The sequence below is a fragment of the Eptatretus burgeri genome, chromosome 1, assembly GCF_056783735.1.
Source record: "Eptatretus burgeri isolate ZD-2024b chromosome 1, Ebu_testis_v1, whole genome shotgun sequence".
Lineage (NCBI taxonomy): Eukaryota > Metazoa > Chordata > Myxini > Myxiniformes > Myxinidae > Eptatretus > Eptatretus burgeri.
The window spans coordinates 29,517,456-29,540,353 of NC_140961.1; the positions used below are offsets into that span (position 1 = coordinate 29,517,456).

Consider the following 22,898-nt stretch of genomic DNA (forward strand, 5'->3'; position numbering starts at 1 on the left):
CTGCAGTGCAGCTGCACGTTCGTACAGCAATTTGGCATTTGGCCAGGGTACTCGTGCAAATGCCCCTGCCTACTCTTCATCAAGAGCCACGGTGGCATCTTCAACACGCACCAGCTAATTCCAGCAGACAGTTCCCAGTCTTAACATGATTGCCCGACTGATGGCACATTCAATGAGGAAATGGCATGCCTATTGTACATCAAGGTGGCCAGACTAGACTGCTCAGAGGCAAGTGATTACCTCTGCATCATCCCATTGCACGGTCCCAATCTCACCATCAAAATCTTCTTCGCCGTACTCAAAGTCACCGTTGTCTTCATCTGTGCAACACAATGACAGCCTTTGCCACAGCACTTCACTCTTGTGATTATTGTATTTTTTTTGTCTCCGCTCCACTCTCATCAATATTTTCATTTCCTTCATCTCGTATTTTATCCCTCTTGCATAACAATGTTGTTATAACAATGCATGCAACTGCAAACAATTGGGATTGTTCCATCAAGTTTTCTTGTTTCACTACACATGCAATGTTATGTTCAAACATTTTTTGTCGCCTCTCACCGGTGGAGATGAACTGCAGGCCGCCGTCCCGGCTCAGGCTGATCGCCACAGGCTTCTCCAGAAGTCCATACAGACTCTTCGAGTCATGAGAATCATCAAAACTGATTGAAGAGGGAATTGATTTTCACATGATTATTGTTAATGACAACAAAAACATGCGAGTACCTTTGCACACATCAGATATATTGTTACGGATTTGGAAACCTTGTGCACACAACAGCCAGATCCTAATAGATCAGTTATATCGGTAAGTATGTGTTTCTAGGTGGGGTCCCGTCCTATGTTTAATGGGTGATTAATTGTACGTGCGCTGTGAGTTATATTATAGTTCGGATTTTTTACACCACCAACTACAGCTATGACGACTACATCTACTACAACAACACCACCTTCCCGCACTCGACCGGTCGCCATTACGCACGTGTTTTTGGCTGGGGACGTGGGCAGAGTTTTCATCGTCTCGGGTCGAAACTCCGCTCTAAGGAGGAGAGGAGAGCGTTTCCTCCAGCCAATGAACAGAGGGCGAGCACCACACGAGCGCCCCAGCCAATCGGGAGGCCGCCACGAGTCGCCTGACAACCCACCGGCCAATCCGGAGGCGAGTTGCGTCGGGGGGGGGGGGGTGAAGAGAAGAGTGGGTGTGCGCGAGGAGGGTTTTTCCCTTGAGCTTGTCCCTCGAGGATCGCCTGCCTGCGAGTCTGTCAGGACGAGACTCACTTGCCTGTCTCCTCTGCTGGTGTTCGGTCTCGTCACGTGCTGGAGTCTGACGCTGCCCTCTGTACCCAGTGCTTGCAGCGGCATCGAGTTGCGGGTTCAAGTGCCGCCGAGCCAGATCGTCAAGGGCCGCACGAGGCGGGAAGGTCCAAGCTAGCTCTGGTCTCCAGCTCACCTTTCCTCGAGCTGGAAACCTTCAATGAAGACCCGATAGGGTCCATTTCTTTGGGTGTGTGTCTGTGAGTGGGCTCGTATTCAAGTGGAATTGTGTAAGTGCTTTCTTTTGCTCATTGTACATTACATTCTTTATTCGTGATAACTCTGCTCTGTGTTCCCCTCCCCAATAATTATTATAAATAAATATCCCTTTTGTTGAATGTACCAGCTCATTTCTGTGTTTCTTTCATTGGCTTAGCACGCTGTGTATTGAGAGATAGCAAGGGTAAATTGTTCATTTGGTCCGGCGCGGCTCTGCTAACTCCACTCGGTTACACCGGATCTGAGCCGTTACCTGCGACTCGGATCAGACAGAGTCGGCCGAGGGTGTGGTTCCCTGGTAGTTAGACTGCGTGGGTATTTAGGTATATTGAAATTGGCAATTGACCCTACCCCACGTGGTCGACCTATTGGCGATCCTCGGTCCGATTAGGGACCCGTGACCTTTCGGATTTATCTGAAAGGTATGACCTAAATTCCGGGTGTTCGGTGGAGCTGACTCTACTGCTCCCGCTAGCGGTCGTGCTCGCCACCGAGACCCAGCACCACAACAATATATATATATACACACACACACACACACACACACACACACACACACACACACACACACACACACACACACACACACACACACACACACACACACACGGAAAACCCGATAAACTTCTCTCAATGCTCTTGTTTAACCACACCTCCTGAGCCACACAATATTTTTCATAAGCCACGCCCACTTTCCATAAGCCACGCCCACTTTCCTACGCCACTCCCACTTTCCTAAGCCACTCCCACTTTTCATCAACCACGTCCACTTTCCCTAAGCACCGCCCACTTTCCTAAGCCCCTCATAAAAAAATGATGGTGATTGGACACCCGATTTTTGAAGGACTACCATTTGAAAAATAAAACCTCAATCAAAAATCGGCTCAAGTAAAATTTTCTAAATATCTTGAAGTGTTTAATTCCGAAGTCTCGTTTCTCTACATTCAAAACTGAAGGACAAGTATTGAAAATACTGTACGCGGTTTTTCGGCCACTGCACAGCAACGGGTGGTTGCTAGGCAACGAAATTCAAACTCGCACATTCTCAGCACATACTGCACATGTTGGCAAAGTTTCATCGAAATTGGTTTGCTGGTTCGTGCTGTGGAGCCTCGTGTTGCAGACACACACACACACACACACACACACACACACACACACACACACACACACACACACACGTGTGTGTGTACTCGCAGAGGTCCCGGCACCTTGTGCGGAAGGAATTTAGGAGTTTAGCAAAAGAGAGCCAGGTACTATGTAAAATTCCAATTAATTCATCATATATAATTTAGCAAGCAATACTCTCATCATAATGTAATGATTAATATAATATATACAATATTTAATATAAAATAACAGGCAAAACAGGCAATAATACGATACAATAAGGCAATATTAGACAACGACGACAACTGCAGCGCCTCTGGATAGACATTTCGAGTCTGGTTGTTGGGTACCAGAATTGTGAGATTGGCGATACAGACAAGATGATTAGTAATACTGCCTACCACCGGGTGGCACTATACGATACACATTTACATAGAGAGAATTGGGGTCTTACCCCCACCCTGAACCCCATACCCTGCAGGTTTGAAAATGTTTTCTTGCATCTCTATTTGCCAATCGGATTGCAACGGTATGCAATTTGATGGGGTTACATCCGATGGGGCCGATTCTATCGATGGACGGACAGACCGGCAGAAAATACAACTTCTTTATATAATGGATATAAAATAAACTAACATCATGTCACATCCGAGGTCAGTGTGCTCCCTTTGTTTAATTTATTATTACTGACTGCAAACCTCCTAACGGGTGATCAGCATGGTAGAGACAATGTGTTTATGCGACAGATGATGCTTGTTGCTAACAGGCCGTGCAGCAAGTGCTGTGATGGCACTCGATATGTGCCCTGCTGCTTGTCAAGTTAGGGGGTTTGATTTGTACACATCCTTTTAAAATATGTCGTAGAAGAGCATCAGGAGTGAGCATTGACTTTTTGCATCGTCAATGCTGGCAATAGAGGCCCATATATTTTGGGGGAGAGATGATTTGACCAATATGTAGAACATGGTATGGAGGGATGGGGTTCAAAGCAGGAATTTCAAAAGGAAGTGATAAAGATCACAGTTGACAGGAGATGGCGATGACATTCCACCTCTGAGATAGATTTTAAATGCTGGGTTCCCCATTTCTTCCCCCAAAGGGCTTTTTGTTTTTTTTGCAGAATCAAGCTTCCCTTCACGCATTACAAGGAAACATGAAGGCGCCTCGACTTAGTGAGTGAGTTAACACGTGAAACTTTGGTACCTTGTAACCTTGTATGCATCCATCAGGATACAGTGATGTTTGACCTCACTCCGAATGGCTGCCATCCATCTCTAAAAGGCACAGAACAGGTCCTATTATTGAGTTTGGAACAAATTTTTTTTCATGTTTATAAGCAGTTTAGATTCTCTGAGTCAAGGACAAGGAATCTTGTTTGGAAGGTTCTCACCTGCTTCCTTCTACAAAGTGCTGATCACTAACTTAATGGAATGACTCAAAGGTTTTCACAGGGCACGACTGAATAAGTCATGGAATGGGTACACGATTGTCCTCCTCACCATTAGTCAGTGGAAATTAATCACCTTTTTTGATTTCCTCATAGTGGTTCAATACATATTGGACAAGCTGCGATGTCGAAATAGCAGGTTTTTATTTGGCGTCAGGTGTCGTAGCAGTGGGGTTCACAAGAAATTGACTTGAAATTACAAAACAAACCCCCAAAATGCATACCCGTCTCTCCTCGTCACTGGCTGTTGAGAAATACCAAACACGTTTCTTTTCAGAGATGTGAAGGATTTTGAATGGGAAGACAGCAGTGGGTGTAGTTTCATCCTCTGCACGAATAATCCTGCATGGGGAGCACAGCACAAAAGCTTATGTGGAATCTAATAAATATATATATATATATATATATATATATATATATATATATATATATATATATATATATATATATATATATATATATATATATATATATATATATATATATATATATATATATATATATATATACATACATACATATACATGGAGTTCGGTCTCGACGTGCCTGCATGCATCTGTCCGTCCATCCAGCAGGTGCTTCTCGTCTCCTTTAAAGCTGCTGCCCAAAATAATCCTAAAGCCTTATAACCCTGCAAACATTACACTTACTGTACGGAGCAATGTTTTCGGTATTACTTTTTCAAAATTTCTACTTAATAATTTGAAACTAAATGACCTTCTTATATTTGGTGTGGGTGAGATATTTGACTGCCTTTTCATAGGTACTATTTTAGTGGCCATCCCAAGTTGCGCTCGGGGTATTAAAAACCAAACCACAATGTTTGAAAGGTATCGTACAGAGACCGGACTTGGTGGGACAGGCAAGTTACCTCCCTCCGTCGAGTTCATTTATCAGAAAGCTGGGTTTTCTTTAACTTCCCCGATTCAAAAATCGAGGCTCATGGAAGAACGAGGTTACAGACGATAAAAAAGGCAAAGTACTGACGGTGGTGCAGTGCGCCACAAATCGGACACAAACAAGGAAATGAATAAACAGGAAAAGAGTCGAGAGAGAGGAAAGGAAGAAACGGTAATCTGCAAGGAAGAGGGTTGATTTGGGTATGGTTAATTGCGGTGGAAAAATCGTAGGTCGGGATGATGGTGCACCGTTGGTGGTGCACAAAAGTAAGGATGGTGATGCACAGGTAGGGATGGTGGTGGTTAAGAAAAAAAAATCACAGGAATGGTTAATGGTGGTAGAAAAATTACAGGTATGGTTAATGGTGGTAGAAAAATCACAGGTAAGGTTAATGGTAGTAGAAAAGTTACAGGTATGGTTAATGGTAGTAGAAAAATTACAGGTATGGTTAATGGCGGTGGAAAAATCACAGGTATGGTTCATGGTAGTAGAAAAATCACAGGTATGGTTAATGGCGGTAGAAAAATCACAGGTATGGTTAATGGTGGTAGAAAAATTAGAGGTATGGTTAATGGTGGTAGAAAAATCACAGGTATGGTTAATGGCGGTAGAAAAATCACAGGTATGGTTAATGGCGGTAGAAAAATCACAGGTATGGTTAATGGTGGTAGAAAAATCACAGGTATGGTTAATGGTAGTATAAAAATCACAGGTATGGTTAATGGCGGTAGAAAATCACAGGTATGGTTAATGGTAGTAGAAAAATCGCAGGTATGGTTAATGGTGGTAGAAAAAATCACAGGTATGGTTAATGGCGGTAGAAAAATTACAGGTATGGTTAATGGTGGTAGAAAAATCACATGTATGGTTAATGGTGGTAGAAAAATCACATGTATGGTTAATGGCGGTAGAAAAATCACAGGTATGGTTAATGGCGGTATAAAAATCACAGGTATGGTTAATGGTGGTAGAAAAATCACAGGTATGGTTAATGGCGGTATAAAAATCACAGGTATGGTTAATGGCGGTAGAAAAATCACAGGTATGGTTAATGGTAGTATAAAAATCACAGGTATGGTTAATGGTAGTATAAAAATCACAGGTATGGTTAATGGCGGTAGAAAATCACAGGTATGGTTAATGGTAGTAGAAAAATCGCAGGTATGGTTAATAGTGGTAGAAAAAATCACAGGTATGGTTAATGGCGGTAGAAAAATTACAGGTATGGTTAATGGTGGTAGAAAAATCGCAGGTATGGTTAATGGCGGTAGAAAAATCGCAGGTATGGTTAATAGTGGTAGAAAAAATCGCAGGTATGGTTAATAGTGGTAGAAAAAATCACAGGTATGGTTAATGGCGGTAGAAAAATTACAGGTATGGTTAATGGTGGTAGAAAAATCACCTGTATGGTTAATGGTGGTAGAAAAATCACATGTATGGTTAATGGTGGTAGAAAAATCACATGTATGGTTAATGGCGGTAGAAAAATCACAGGTATGGTTAATGGCGGTAGAAAAATCACAGGTATGGTTAATGGTAGTAGAAAAATCACAGGTAGGGATGATTACATGAGAGGGTGGCACACCAATTGTGGCAATTATGACTGACAATGTGATAACAACATGGTAATTCGCTTGCAACAAGCTCAGTTACTAGAATTTGCATATCAAGCCAATTTGCCTGGGAAACACCTTAATAAGAAGTCTCTAATGCTGGCTGGCTGCTCACAATTAAACACAACGTAGTCACACATTTATAAATTATCGATATAACTGAATCAGGATGGACAATTCGCCTTCCCAAACCCAGATATGTTTGTGGGAAGTCAGAGCGCTTGTGTAACTATTTTTTCAGAAACGCTGGCTCGTCATAAAATATGCTTTCTGAAACCTTCTTTACAATACAAAAATGTGAGCATGTGAACAAATAAAGGCTCCAAAATATTTGTGTGAATTCTTATTAGTGGAGCATTCACTGCGTCTCTCTCCCTGATAAGCACATACGGTCACCATGAGAACTGCACTTAGTCAGCGAAAAAAATCCCCTCAATGTTCAATAATTCCTGGAACATTTACTTTAACCAAAAAAGGAAGGAAAAAGATGTTTATTTTTCTTCTAAGAAACCATTACACATCTTCTGTCAACACCCGAACAAGTTGGTCTGCGTTATGATGAGGGGGAAACTCCTGGGTTTTCCCACAATGTGCAAATATAACTGAAGATCGACCCAATTATGGTCATTTAGAAACTATTTAATTGCTTGATGCAATCTAATTTGATCATGTAAATGATGATGTTACCGATGACATGGTAAACTAGAAAGACACTCGCAAGAGCATATACCTCCACCAGGCTGTATCCCACTGATAGGCCGGATCTGGATTCGGACCTGAACCGAAATCGAATTGGCTTGTTTGTGTCACCTACCAAACTCATCCACCAAGTTTCCTCCCAATCTGTCCATAACGTTTTGAGATACGCTGCTCACAGTCAGACAGACAGACAAACAAACAGGGGTGAAAACATAACTTTCACCCCCCTTCGGTGTCGGAGGTAATAATACAAATGTGGACACCAAAGAATACTTGTGTTCGTCTGTGTTGGTGGAGAAGTTCGTGGATTCTAACGAGTCAAAGCAGATAAGAGCATGTTAACCGTTGTGGGGTGGAAGTGTATTTGACGGTTTGAGCTGTTCGCCTTTAATCAAAGCAAAATATTGATTGCTGACTGATTGGCTTTCAATTGATAAAAGCAATTGTTGTGACACAAATGTGGATCCTGCCTCACATTGATTGCTGCCTGGCACCCTCCCGATATGTTATTTAAAGGGGAACCCAAACATTCAGACCACCTCGACGCTATTCTATCCCTTGATACCCTGTAAAATAGATATGATTTGTCTCTTTCCGATTTATAATGTGCGTAAATTTGCGATTAAAAGTCTATAATAATTTTCTTATTCAGATTAACTGTGACGTCACAGACGGAAGTAGACGACCAGATCCGTACTGTCTTCAGGTTACATTGCGGCACGATTTAACTCAAACGGAGAATAATTTTCGATTTTCCACAAATATGCCGAGGAGATGCATCCGTTCACTTTTGTGCTCTGAACATGTCACAGAGCACTGTCAGGAAACAACAGAGATGACTCGATCTTGAGGTTATCTGTTATAATTGAGAGAGGTTTCCGTCCACATGATTAAGTGAAAGAAACAGCCGTCGCTCGAAACTGAAACACCATCTTCACCCAGCTACCGGCATATGTACACGGGCGATTTGAGCGGTGAATCAAACACTTGTTGACATTTCCCGGCAGGTACCACAAGAGCACCGGAAAATAATTATCAATTGTGAACACAAATTTCTTCAAATCAAATGAACCACCATCTAACGATAGTGGAAAGAGAAAGTATGACCTCGGACACTAAAACTTTCAGCGTCTCCCCCACTCCACCGCCTCCCCCCTCCACAATCCCCCATCAACCATCACCTCCCATAATATCCACCACCACCCCACATCCATCATCCTTCACCCCCTCCACCATCTACCCACAATCCTCACTCATACGTATCACCCCCCACCCCTGCTCCACCATTCCCCACAATCCCCCATCATTCAGTACCCCCGACAATCCCCACCACCATCCCACACCACCCTTCCACCATCCCCCAAAATCCCCCATCACCCTCACAATACCACCACCTCCATCCTACACCCCCCCTATTTACCATCTTCCCCCCTCCACAATCTTCCATCCACTGGGGAGGGACATCGACACTTCACGGACATGACGGTGGGACACGGCATGGACACAAATGGCATCTGCGGAAAGTATGAAACGGGATAATCCCGTAACAAAGCATTTGTCGCCCATTTTGTCCACGATGTCTAAGTGTGCTGGGTGATGTCCATGCTGTCTTGCGATGACGGTTATTTCTGCTCGAGTAATAATATAAACCGATTTATCAAGTAATACAAAATCCCTCCCAAATAAACCGTCAATTGAACGGAACATCAACCCCCAACCGAGCTGATGTGGTCATGTGACCAGCGTTTTCAATTTCAAAAACACTGCCGCCCTTTTCCTCTGAATCTCTTGCACAAGGCTCCACAATCCCCCCCCCCCCTGAAAGTGCTATCATCATTAATTTTGTCTCCAACCGTTCCTTCGAAATCCCACTGATCAGTTTCAACATTCTGAGAACCATCAGAGTTGCTAATGGCGGTGGAATCAGTATCTGAATCCGACCTCGACGTGCACTGTTTCTCGATGGCGAAGCCGCCATTCGGATCAATGTGGCTTCAAGGTGCGACGTCACTTGTAAAATCGAAAAATCGACACTTTGGGGATTTTTAATCGACATTTTGTGATTGGAAAAAACAACATTTCAATTTTTTCCCCTTTAAATTAGACCGCAATTCATGATTAATGATTCTCAATGGTTTTCAGGAAAAAAAATTAAAAATTTGCATTTGGGTTCCCCTTTCATGTTCCCCAAAAAACATTAAAATCATCAGTTTTACCTCTGCTGTACATTTTTAGGTGAAAGTTATTTTTCAGATGGATCCCAAAGGTAAAAACACCTGTCCAAAACATGTGATTGAAATACCCAGACTAATTTGGTGCTAGTGGACAATAACATACAGATGTGTACATACACACATGGACAATAACACTTGAGTTATTGACACATGACAATGGTCAAAAGAGGAACCAACTGCATATCACAGCCATTTTGTGTAGGTAATGACGGGTTACCTGTTGTACCCCTTGAGTGAGAAGGCACCTTGCGGCTGCGCTGAAGAGCTCGTTTTGAAGTAGTATATGCATCCGCAGTACACTACGATGAACCGGATTTGCCCTGCCAAGAAAGAGTGCTGAATAAGTGTGCTGTCAATCTAGAAAGCTTAAAAGGAAGAAAAGAAACCATTGAAATTCCACTCATGGAAGCAGTCGATATAGGAAATCCAGATAAGAAAGAATAATTTAAAATATCTCCCCCTCCCCAAGAATCTGCAGTGCTTAAGCCAACTTCGCTTCTTTCATCCAGGGAAGAGTTAAGCATCGTTATGAAAAGATAGAAACTTTAGAAAGAGTGCAATTGTGGTGCTGGACAGACTGATTAATAGTCAAGCAACTCTTGATTCTGGAGTTAAATCAAATTCATCATCGCCGTTCTCCTCTCCACTACTCCGCACTCCGTCCCCCCCTCACCCCCAACCCCTTCTAGTGAAATCAAGTCAATAAACTAATAGATTGGAATGAATTTCATGCTGCACAAAGTTACAGTACACTCTTTCCGACACGTCTTAACATCGACCGGCCAACATATGTGAGGGTTGAAATATGGGGTATTTTAACATCCACCAGCGAATGTTGGCAAACAGGACACCTGGCTTAATGTTCCACGAAAGGATGGCGTACTCATTGGTGGAAAAGCCTGTCTGCGAAGCACCGGGGTGACGGTTTATAGTCAGGTCGGGAATCAAACCCAGAATTGACGGCTCAAATGCGAGTACCATACTGTGTACGACTTCTGATCTGTCCTCTCAACACCAACGCCCAAAAATTCCATCGGAAGACTTTTGTCAGGGTGCTGGCCCAAAAGTGTAGACCATTAAGAAAGATACCAAAACTGAGAGCATTTAATATCCAAACTTAGACAAGACTGGAGCTTAATGCTTCTTTCCAATGGAGGCATACTCCCCAATGTTTCCACTACTTCTCTGCTCTGTTCTTTGAGTTATTCCCTCCAGGTCTTCAACACAGCTGTTCACCACCATCTCAGATCGTCCCCAATCCAAAACCATTATATTTTCTACCCTCGCTAATCCCCCCACCCCTTCTCCTCACCCCAACCCAAGCCCTCCTGCTTCCAAATTTCCAGTTTTCCCTCCTGAGAGTTTCCTTCTGTATCCATCTTGTCCAACCCATGCATCCTCTCCTGCTCCCCATTCCTCCCCACACCCATTGTTTGTCTGCCTCCCTCTGTCTTTGCCTTTGGCTCTGCTGTTGGTGTTTCCTCCCTCTCTCTGCTGTTCCTTCTGTCTTGTTGCGTCCTGGTCTGTTCGGTGTACCAGTACAAGCGAGCCTCGACTTTGTAGACAAAAAAAAAGAAGATTCAAAACCAATCAATAGTTGAGCACACAGCAAAAGGTATCCTCCTACCTTAATAAATAATGGTGGTTGTATAAACAGGGGTAATGTTTGCAATGTTTCAAGAATACTTTTTCATAGTTTCAGAAAGTCATGATCTATGATCACCTTGTAGTAATATCAAAATAAGTATTTAAGTGCACAAAGACTTTTAGCTTTTATATCTGGAGCCCAATCAACCCCTTGTGGGCGTACAGCGGTTGCGCAGCTGGGAATTTGACTTCTTGTGTAAATATCCAAAGGCACTGATGTTTGCAGGTATCGCCAAAAGATGCTGTGCGCTGATGTAGGGCATTGGGGTTGGCCAGGAGGCATGGGCAGGTTTCACGAAGCATGGATTGGCCATCAAGGTGGAGAGTCACGGTGTTTTCCAGCTCTGGCGAAAAGAACAGGGGGAAAGGGAAGTCAAATAAAATGAAATATCGAGGAAACATTGATCAGACTTGTAAACCACATTAGTAATCTAACCACTTGATCTTTGCTCATGTTATTTTTAAGTTTCTTATTTTGGTGGAATGCATGGAGGGGGTGGGGGAAAGGCTGGGCAGAGGTTGGGGGTAAATGTTTCTTTCCCTTCAACCATGAAGGAATGGTCTTGTACCTGCAAAACTCAGGATAGATGATGGCAGCTTCCGGTTCGTGTATGTGTATTCCCAGTGATGAGCGAGTTTCTTGTGACCACCCTCTCCCCACCCATCCCAACCTTGCACATGATACTGGATTTCTTTCGCATACGTGTTTGGGAGATATAGGTAAGGCAGAACTGAGAAAGGGAAGATATCTCACGAGGCATTACACATGGAGCCAAAATGAAACGGGATGTAATTATTGCATGGATTTACACAAGTTTGTCTCAACATCAGTCATAGTACATAGACTTGTAATGTGGCAGGAGGGTGGGATCAAGCCTGTACAATGGGTCTGTCCGTGCACATCTTGACCGGTACTTAAAAGAGTGTGTAAAACTCCCACCTGGTTTCTGAGTCCGCGAGAGCTACGTACTGTAGGGGGAGCTTCGACACAGGTGGCCTGTTTTTAATCAAACACAAATGCCGTTAACCCTATGCATCCAGGCCAAGGTTGTGCACAGGGTCTGCTGAAGCCATTTTGAGCCATACTCGGTGGCATAATGATGAGAGAGTCTGCTCAGACTTTGGGAGGTCGGCAATTCAAGCCCCGGCAGAGTCATACCAAAAGACTTGACACTCTGCATTTAAGGGGTAGAGCACGGGGCCAAAACCCCAGAGGTCGGCATCCATGGGTTGGAGGAAATTCCATCTTGATTGACCCACTGAGTGTGGAGAGAAAAAGCGGTTCCATAAATATGAGGTCGCTGGTACCGAGAGTGGTCTTGGAAATGACGTCACTTCCTCCAATCTTAGCGGCTGTGTTCGTGGAAAAGTTGTCGAGTGTTGTCTCATGTATCTGTCTGCATGTGGCTGTGTGATTTGTGTCACATCTCCTCCATGAGCCCCAGAACCTTTCAATTTTTTTTTTTTAAAATGCATCTTTCCTGTGGGGAAGTGTTGAGAGGTGCGACGCAGGATAGTGTCACAAACTGCGCAGATATACCAATGGCGCTTTGCAGCTGGCTCACCTTTCAGATCCGTTTTTGCCTTGTAGACTCTTCTCCTCTGATTTGGCGCCTCTTTTAGGCACACTGGGCATCTCGCTACGACTCTCCGCCATCGCGTCTCCCTGGGTCTCTCATGTGTCTGCTTACCGTGACATCTATCTCCATCTTCCACTCTATGTTTGTGAGCATTGCCACCTTTTATAGCCAGGCCCCTCTACCCTGGTGGAGAGGTCTCCCCCCTCCGCCTCCCCCACCCCTGTCCCACAAGTGTCACGCATCTGCTGTCGCAAAGCTGAGGCAACACACGTGGAAGTGCTTTGGAGGAATTCCACGTGTGCTGTGGTAGCACACGTGGTATTCCTTGAGTGTTTGTGAGGGGTTGTAGTAGCCTATGTGGAAACACCACACCATGTTGAAGTAGAGTTGTATGTTGTGATTTGAGAGGGAAAATGAGAAGACAGACATGAGGGTGAAGATGACAGAAGCCTTCCATAACATACAATCCTGGCCATTGCTAATTGGGGTTGTAAACACTTATACTGACAATCATAAAGAGATAAATGATGACTCATTAACCCCAAACGCATTTTTGTATATACTAGTACGTGCCAGTAAGTGCGTGCCCGTACGTGTGTGGCAGTACGTGCATGGCCGTACGTGGAAAAAAAAATATAGATATAAATTTCAAACCATGTGCCAGAAACAACAACCACACAGACCGTTCCTTCGCTCTCGCGTGGCCGTATGTGCGTGGCCGTACTTGCAAACCCCCCCAAAAAAAAAAAACAATAATAATAATAATAATAATAATAATAATAAAAAACTTTCAAACAAACACACAGGCCGTTCCTTCGCTCTCGTAAACGACGACTGGATTGGGGCATTGTGTTTATCTATAAATGCGCATAAGAAATCAAGAAATTACTAGAATACAGTAAGTCATCACTATCCGGAAGTAGCGCGTGCCCATACAGAATGTTCACATGCATTCCACGAATTATCGCTTGCATTGAAGTAACAACTGCTGTGATATTTACACACACAGAGTTAATTAAAATCCAAATTAAAATCAAGTTTACCTCCCTGTCTTTGCTTGCCATGACATTCGCTGCCATTGACCAATGCCACTCCTACGCCACGGTAACTATGGCGCCCTTTCCCCATCGGCCACGCCTACGCAGCAACGTGTCTTGTCATTGGTTTGGTAAATAAATGGCCATAACTTGGGAAGCACTTGTCCGATTAATATCAAATCTTGAAAAGGCACATCCTCAGGTCCCCAGCAATATACCTGGGAAGTTTCAATTAGATCAGACCAGTGGTTGTCGAGAAACAGCAGTCAGTCAGTCAGTCAGTCAGTCAGTCAGTCAGTCAGTCTCTCTCTCTCTCTCTCTCTCTCTCTCTCTCTCTCTCTCTCTCTCTCTCTCTCTCACACACACACACACACACACACACACACACACACACACATACACACACACACACACACACACACACACACACACACACACACACACACACACACACACACACACACACACACACACACACACACACACACACACACACACACACACCTGGAATTATAGATAGATATATAGTCTCCTCACTTTCTATTCTTGTTGTTCTACCCACTGCGTTCTCCATGCCATCTTAAAATCTTATCCTCATATGGCCAATTAATATCCCAAAATGTGCCTCACAACAACATATCAATCAGCACATGACAGTCCCTGGCTTATATCCAGTGGGCTGTTTCTGGTCACGTGATCCTGCATCCAAACAGATTGTTCTTTTTACCCATATGAGCTAAATTATAGTCGCTGAAACCAATATTCCTCAATTACACCAAAACTCCCAAATGTCTTCTCGCAAAACAAAACAACATGAACACAACAGGAAGTGGCATTCATTAACCATGAGTCATCACTAAAAAAATTAAACAAAAGATTTGAATGTTTATTTTCATAACAAGCGTCGCTATTGGCTTGAATTCTGTGCGGCCGATTAATATCTTCAGAAAAACGCCCGCTTTAAGTGCAGCAGTAATTCCAGGGAGTGCAAAGCAAAAAAAATCTTCACTGGCAAAGAAAGAAACAAAGGTAGAAACAATTGAGTATAAAGAGAAAAAAAAAAAAACAAGTAAAGAGTAAAAGGAGGAAAGAAGAAAATCCAGCAAGTATTGGTACATTATAAAGCCATGAATATCATGTAATTAACAAAGTGGATTAAGCACTTTTGTGGAAGGATCAATTCAGAAGAGAGAAACTTCAAGAACCAGAGAGTTGGTGTCAAAGCCACCCAATGCTCACCTGTTTATATATTTATCGTTTTTAAAAGACGAGTCTAATAATATTTTTTTATAAAGCATTGCAGTGAAGTCTGATCCAAATAATTTTAAAGCAATATATGTATTTGTATATTGTAATCTGTAAAAAATAGTGTGGTAGATAAAAACATTAGAAAGGAAATAACTTGCACCAAAAACTTTAACATTTTCACGCTCACGCTCACGCCGGGGGTATCGCTATAGCTCTCTGTTCTTCGAACAGGCAAGCTAAAAAGTAATATGTAGTGTTTTGACTTCACAAATGTTGAGTCTCTGAAAAAGGTACACCAACAAAATTTATTTTCATTTGGACTTCATTGCATCCCAATACACATATTAAATGAATGGCAAGCGTCTAGTATAAACAGGCAAGCATTGGGTGGCTTTGACACCATCTTAGGTTGAAATTTAAAAAAAAATTAAAATTCTTTGTTAATTTCAACTTCACTACATCAATAGTATACCCCAAAGGAACCTCCATGCCAAATATCAGCATCCTAGTACACATATTAAATGAATGGCAAGTTTCTAAATAACTTGCACCAAAAACTTTAACGTTGATGTGCTACAAAAAAGTTAAGTTCAAAACAGGTCAAAAATTTAAAACATTTGAAATTATTTTTAAATTTCAACTTCACTACATCAATAATATACCCCAAAGGAATCTCCATGCCAAATATCAGCATCCTAGTACACATAGTACATGAATGGCAAGCTTCTAAATAACTTGCACCAAAAACTTTAACATTTTCACGCTGATGCTGACGCTGACGCACACGCTCACGCCGGGGTATCGCTATAGCTCTCTGTTCTTCGAACAGGCGAGCTAAAAAAATTTAAAAGAATTTGTTAATTTCAACTTCACTACACCAATAGTATACCCCAAAGGAACCTCCATGCCAATTATCAGCATCCTAGTACACATATTAAATGAATGGCAAGCTTCTAAATAACTTGCACCAAAAACTTTAATATTTTCATGCTCACGCTGACGCTGACGCTCACGCTCACGCCGGGGGTATCGCTATAGCTCTCTGTTCTTCGAACAGGCGAGCTAAAAATGAATCCATATATTACCCGCATCTTCTCCACTTTGGGAACAGCTCCACCGATGTTCTCCTCTAATCTCGGTCGCATATACTCATACACTTATGTAGATGTTTCAAGGTGAAATTTGTATTTTTATGTACTTTTTTGCTGAGAGTGAAAGTACTGGCCCACCCAATTGACCTCGAACTGAAATTGCCAGCTGTTATTAACTCGATACGTCTATGACACTGATTAAATGAGTTTTCAAAGTTATTAATTATTATTGTAGTGTTGATTATGTATTTGTATATATCTCAAGACCCATTCACATCTCTCACCTGTAATTTGAGAGAACACAACCAATCAGCTCTTACCTAATCAATTATCCCCAGCTGACTGGGTAATTAATTAACCGCCTGCTCTTACTTGCCAAAAGAAAGCAACCAAGAAAACCGACACAATGTCAGCCCTTTGCTGTTTCAAACTCTACCTGGGTTCCTGTACAGCTGCAGACATTCCCACGGAGAACATACATTCACAGAATTCCAAAGCTACGTGCCCCCCATCAATCGTTCGACCGGTTTCATCGTTTATTGGCAAGTCATCAGTGACGGCACAGACAGAAACGTGCACACACAGGCGGATTGTGACAAAATTAACAAAAAACACCTTTTTAATCATAACTTGTATAATCTTCCTCCGATTTTCATGTTGTTGAGTTTTATGGATGGATTGTAGATGGGGACACATTTTCTTAATTTACATTCTATCCACAAGTGTTGATGGTGAAGGTCATACGGCGGTCCGAAAAGAATATGGCCATCATGGGATTGAGGGTGCCTGTGTATGTTCATCAGAAACCAAACTTTAATTTTAGGCTTTACTGGGGAGGCTTACCTGTTGCGAAAAGGAAACGGTACAAACCGGACACCTCCCATCAAAGGATATTTCCCATATTTCTGTGAGTCCGATTTACATTTAGGACCGGAACAATTTTGGTTAACCATTTCGAAATTTCCATTCTTTCCTCTAAATGTTGAAAATTATGTTTAAAAGAAGATTTGAATGACATATTTCATGTTAGTAACAGCAGGTTAAGAGTTCTTGGCGAGCAGAACCGAGTCATTGGAAACGCATGGACAAAAGGCCTTGTTTAGCATTCATACATCATTTTGAAAGCCCTGTTCAGAACAAATGGACCTCCTAAACATCCTTAATGATCACAACTCACCTACGAGGCTCCCTATTCACCCTCAAGAATCTCCCACGTCCTCTGATATAACTGTATGCCCTCCCATACTCAAGACTATCACATCCTGGCACACTACTTCTAACCTTTCATCAGATATTGGCTTGTGTGGATGGTAGGTAGCTTACGTGTGATGGGTAACAACACTGGGATTGGTGTAGAACACGCATGATGGACCGAATGGCCGAATGGCCTCCTCCTGCACCAAAGTTCCTTGTGTGTTTTACCTTCCCTTTATCGTCACACATAAATTCAACCCCAAATCCATTACTAAAGATCACAGAAGAACTGAAGAACACATATCAACTTTAACAAAACCAATTGGCCTCTCTTTCTTTCAAGCGCAGCCTTATGGCTGCTGGTTGCATCATTGGTTAGGGATACGGCTATGCCGTTGATGTAGTGTTCATATTACCAGTACACTGGTACTCATTTTGCCGACCTCGGAAGGATGACAGGCTGAGTCAACCCCACCTGGTATTAGTTCAGCAGCCAACGGGGCTCAAACTCAGGACCCTAAGATCCCAAGTCAGCCACCCGAACTGCTAAACCAACACCAGGCTTTTACCAATTGGCCTAACCTCACTCAATGCAGTACATACAACAAGCTTCAAAAAAGTTGATGTTTTTGCATTCAATAAATACAGTTGTAAAACATTTTAACAAAATAGTAACTGATGCATCCCAAAATTTCATCCGTGAAGGCCATGTTGTAAATTTCAATCCCAACTTCACAAGAGAGAGAGAAAATAATTCATAGAAACAAAGAAATACTCTCAAACAAAAAGAAAACCTCAACTTTCACGATTAATAGTAAATTAGTACCTTAAACAACACAATCACCACACTCATCAACAACCAAAAAAAAAGATAAACTGGGAAAGATTTATCAGCAGTCTTGACGATAAAACAAACAGTAGAAACTTCCGGCAGACTGTATCAAACATACACAGCTCACACAGCAACCCGCCCCATCACACGAATCAGTAATCGATCAAGACGACACAATCCCAAACAAAAAGCAGCAAGAAGTCCATCTCATGGACTACTACACTTCAATCAGTCACAAAGCCAGCATTCCCAGAAACAGATCAATCACAAAAAGACTAAAATAAATTGAAGTTTGACAATGTAGCTCCACCACCTATCACCTTTCAATCAGTTATAGATATGATGATAAAAAAAAAAATGCCAAAAACTATAATTCTACAGGACCGGTGCTTGGCGCACCTAATTTTCGCGTCGGGCACTCAGATTTTACAAGTGGTTGGGTTTTGGTTGCCCGGTTGGGCACCCTCAAAATCACATAATGAACATCAATTTCTACCCCGGTACATAAGGGATACACAAGGAAATTAGATGAAGGAGGAGGCCATTCAGCCCATCATGCCTGTGCCACATTTTATATAAACCAGACAATTTTATATAAAAAAAAGAAAAATGCAAAATGTTTTTTATTGTTTTTTTTTTTAAATAGTTTTTTTTTGTGGAGGAATTGTGGAGGGGGTGTGGGTGAAGGCAGTTCTTGGGTGAGAAACACACAACATCAAGTACACACACCACCCCTTGACGAGACACCCACAGACAGCATTCCGCACACATGCACGCAATCACCCATCCATACTCAAGCTACCCAAAAATCTTGCCAACATCCCTATGCCCCTCTATCACCCTAACTTCCAACTATCTAACTCCAATTTAAACGTATCTACTGTTTCTGCTGCCACTAACCTTTCCAGGGAGACCATTCCATGCATTAACTACTCTCTGAGTAAAAGACCCCTGCCTTGCTACCATCTTCACTCTCCTCTTCTTTATTATCAGGCTATGGCCACTGGTCCCATCACCGTCAACTCTGTTAAATAATTAATCTGCACTTATTTTATCTGCACACCTTTCATTATCTTATACTCTCATCATATTTCCTCGTAGCCACCTCCTTTATTGCGTATAAAGCCCTGTCTCTTTCAGCCGGTCCTCATAGCTGAGTCTCACTCGGCCCAGAATTAATGTAGTGGCGTTGCACTGAACCCTTTCTGTGGCAGCTATGTCCTTCCTGAATTGTGGTGACCAAAACTGCACACAATGTTCTGGACTTCTTCAAATTCAGCCATTTTGTCAAACAATGCCATTGGATATTTGGTGCTGTCGAGAATATATTTGCACTAATTAAAATATATAACCACTTATGGACACACAAAGAAATTCCCTCTTTTTGGAAAAAAAAAAACAAACACACACACAATCATTATACCAATCTTGAAACTTAACAAACCTCCCAATAATAACCCAACATCATATTGACCCATTTCTCCTTTTATTCTCCACAAGAAAAATACAGGAAAGGCTCATCCGAAATAAAATCTCCCCTTTTATTCCTCCAACCGCATCACAGCACGGCTTTCATCCACTATACTCAACAACCACTCATCTCTCAACATTCACACAATACAATCATTATAGATGGCTTCAACAAAAAACAACCCCCATTGAGAACTGTCCGCGTGGCAAGAGACATGGATGAAGCTTTTGACACCGTACCCACCATATTCTCAGAGGCAAAAAAAATAGTCAGCAGCAACATGCATACCAACAATAAGAAATGGCTAGCAAATTTTGTCTGATCATCAACAATTACCACATCCTCTCTTTCATCAGACTCTTACCTAACGATGTCCCACAGAGCCCTCACTCTTCAATCTATTCCTCAATGACCTCTTGACCCTTCAAGCAGACTCACTACTTCTATCATATGCAGATGATCTAACTATTGCTTCACAACATTCCGATTTTGTTCAGGCTATACCAACACCGTTCAGCAAGATCTCCATGTAATCTTGAAAACGGGTTCACACCAAACCACGTGACTTCATCTCCATCAAAATCTTCCATAACCCTTTTCATCCGACACACATGAATCCAATGAATATACAACCATTACTCTCCTCAATCAACAATTTCCTCTTGACACATATCCAACATAACTGGGCATCACCTCGGACCCCCCCCACCCCCCATATGACTTTTACACAACATACCGACCAACTCACTGTCACGGTAAAACCACTCACTAATACAATCTGAGGACAACACGAAGAATCATTCTTAACATCCCACAAACAGTTCATTCGGACAACCATCAATTATACCAGCTCAGGTTGAGCCGCCAACTCCTTCAGACCATCCATCCATCAATTAGGACCATACTCTGTACAGAGCGTTGGTGCTGCCTAAGCAGTCTCCTTGGCTATTGGGCACAATCCTGGACAGGTCACCACTCCAAACACAGGATACCAGCAAGCTGGTACTCATTTTGTCAACCTCAGAAGGATGACAGGCTGAGTCAACCCCACCTGGTATTAATTCAACAGCCAAGCAGGATTTGAACTCAGGACCAAACGATCCCAACCCCACAAACCTTACCATTCAGCCAACACCAGGCATTTCAGACCATAATACACAATAAATAAATACAAAAGAAATCTCTCAGGATAGCAAAAAGATGGCACAGGATTTACAAACATAGCCACTCACAAGCTCAAAGAAAAGTACTCTCAGATGTAATCCAGTGAAATATGAAAGGCATTCAAATTCATCACCTCTGCCACTCAACATCTCTCTCACCAATGTCACTTTGTGGTCACCAATCCTCCACGCCAACAACATGTGAAACGTACAACTGTGCACATCATTACTCTCATATATCCTTAATATTACACCACTAACTCTCCCCCCCCCACCCCCACAAACATCCCCATGTGCACACTCACAACTATCTATTCATCACAGTCCATAGAATACCTCGTCCCTCAAACAACATCTTCAACCACCTTCCCCCCCCCTGAAAAGTTAACTCTTATAGAACAACACTTAGTTTGCGAAATGAGAGTCCATCTGGACACCACCCATCCCTAACGCAATATCAACAAGGGCTCCAACCCATACTAAACCCCACATGTCTCCTCTGTCTCAAACAAAAGTCGACAATACCATCACTAGACCAAGTCAATTTTGCATACCCAACACGTACAGCACGGTCGGGGTATCAACTTGAAAAAACACTTTTGCCTGCTCAGGGTTTGAAGAAGGTAACTCCACCATCGTGTCCTTCCATTAGTGGACTATGTTACTCTGACCTATAAAAAGATGCAGTGAAGCCAAAAAAAAAGGCAAATTATTGGGATGAAAAATACTGAGATGTGCGACAATGATATTGGATGTAAATTTGGCTTCCGTCGCACTGTTCTCAGAAGATTGGTCGCAAACAACAACAAACCAATGATGTTATAGACAGGCCTCGATGTCGATGACCTACGGTGACGTCGAACAATATGCAGGTCTTATCGGGGTTGTCAGACATATTCCTTTTGCTGTAAGCACGGTTTTGTGGCATGGATGGAATCTCCTTTGGAGGTCATCCACAACAACTGTCCAGAACCAACTTTGTTCTGCAGGTAACAAAGCAAGGAGACCAATAGCATGTCCTCTTCTCACCCCACAACACAAATCAACCAACTCGGTATGGTGCCAAGAATGCCAAGTAAATTTGTTTGTTTTTGATGAGAGCTGGTTTATCTTGCACATGACAGATGGTAGACTCGGGTTTGGTGGCGACCGAACACACTCTATATACCCGAGAACAGTGTAGAGACCATGCCATTTGGTGGAGGATCTGTAATGACGTGGGGTGAACTTCCAATTGTCACTGTCCAGGGTAACCATCCATCCATCCATCCATCCATTGGGACCATACTCTGTTCAGAGTGTTGGTGCTACCATAGCAGTCTCCTGAGCTATTGGGCACAATCCTGGACTGGTCACCACTCTGACACAGGATACCAGCAAGCTGGCACTCATTTTGCCAACCTCAGAAGGATGACAGGCAGAGTCAACCCCACCTGGTATTAATTCAACAACCGAAGGGGATTTGAACCCAGGATCCAAGGACCCCAAGCCCACCACCCCAACCAGTAAGCCAACACCAGGATAATATATATATATATATATATATATATATATATATATATATATATATATATATATATATATATATATATATATATATATATATATATATATATATATATATATATATATATAAATAATAGTGCAGGCAGCTCTGTGGGGCATTCAAAATGTTTTGTGAATGAGACAATTGCAAGAGTCCAAGAAACACTTGCTGCTACATCAACTTCTTTAACGACAAGCAATTATTCCCACCTTCTGGTGTGGGGTCCGCGAGGAGTCTTTGGCCTGGGTCTTTCACGAACGAGCTGGCCAGGCCTGATGTTCGACTGGAGGGTGATTGGAGCAGGTATTTGAAAATTTCTTCAGTGTGCCGGCGATAACTGCCTACTATTTGCGATAAAACACTGTGGGATCCATAACGACCAGTGCCAGCAGACGGGTCCTCCGCTTCAAGGTCTTTCATTCAAAGATGGACGGTGGGCCCGACACACATTGAAGAAACACGAGGGTGACACTTTACAAATCTATGTATAAAACTCAACATCATGAAAATCGGAGGAAAATTATTCAAATTTTAATGAAAAAGTGTTTTTAGT

The 22,898-nt window shown here is 42.5% G+C and overlaps 1 protein-coding gene across 1 annotated transcript in view; it reads right to left on the bottom strand.

Moving 5' to 3' along the window:
* Nucleotides 1-22,898, bottom strand: part of LOC147034142 (SH3 domain-binding protein 2-like) — a 54,700-nt gene that overhangs the window by 30,957 nt on the left and 845 nt on the right. The window contains exons 2-7 of the mRNA XM_085877211.1: nt 11,347-11,527; nt 9,754-9,856; nt 4,315-4,432; nt 3,847-3,917; nt 562-662; nt 276-320 (exon numbers count right to left, since the gene is read on the bottom strand). Coding sequence (XP_085733337.1) covers nt 276-320; nt 562-662; nt 3,847-3,917; nt 4,315-4,432; nt 9,754-9,856; nt 11,347-11,497 — 589 coding nt within the window. The 5' untranslated portion in view covers nt 11,498-11,527. The remainder of the gene's footprint in view (nt 1-275; nt 321-561; nt 663-3,846; nt 3,918-4,314; nt 4,433-9,753; nt 9,857-11,346; nt 11,528-22,898) is intronic.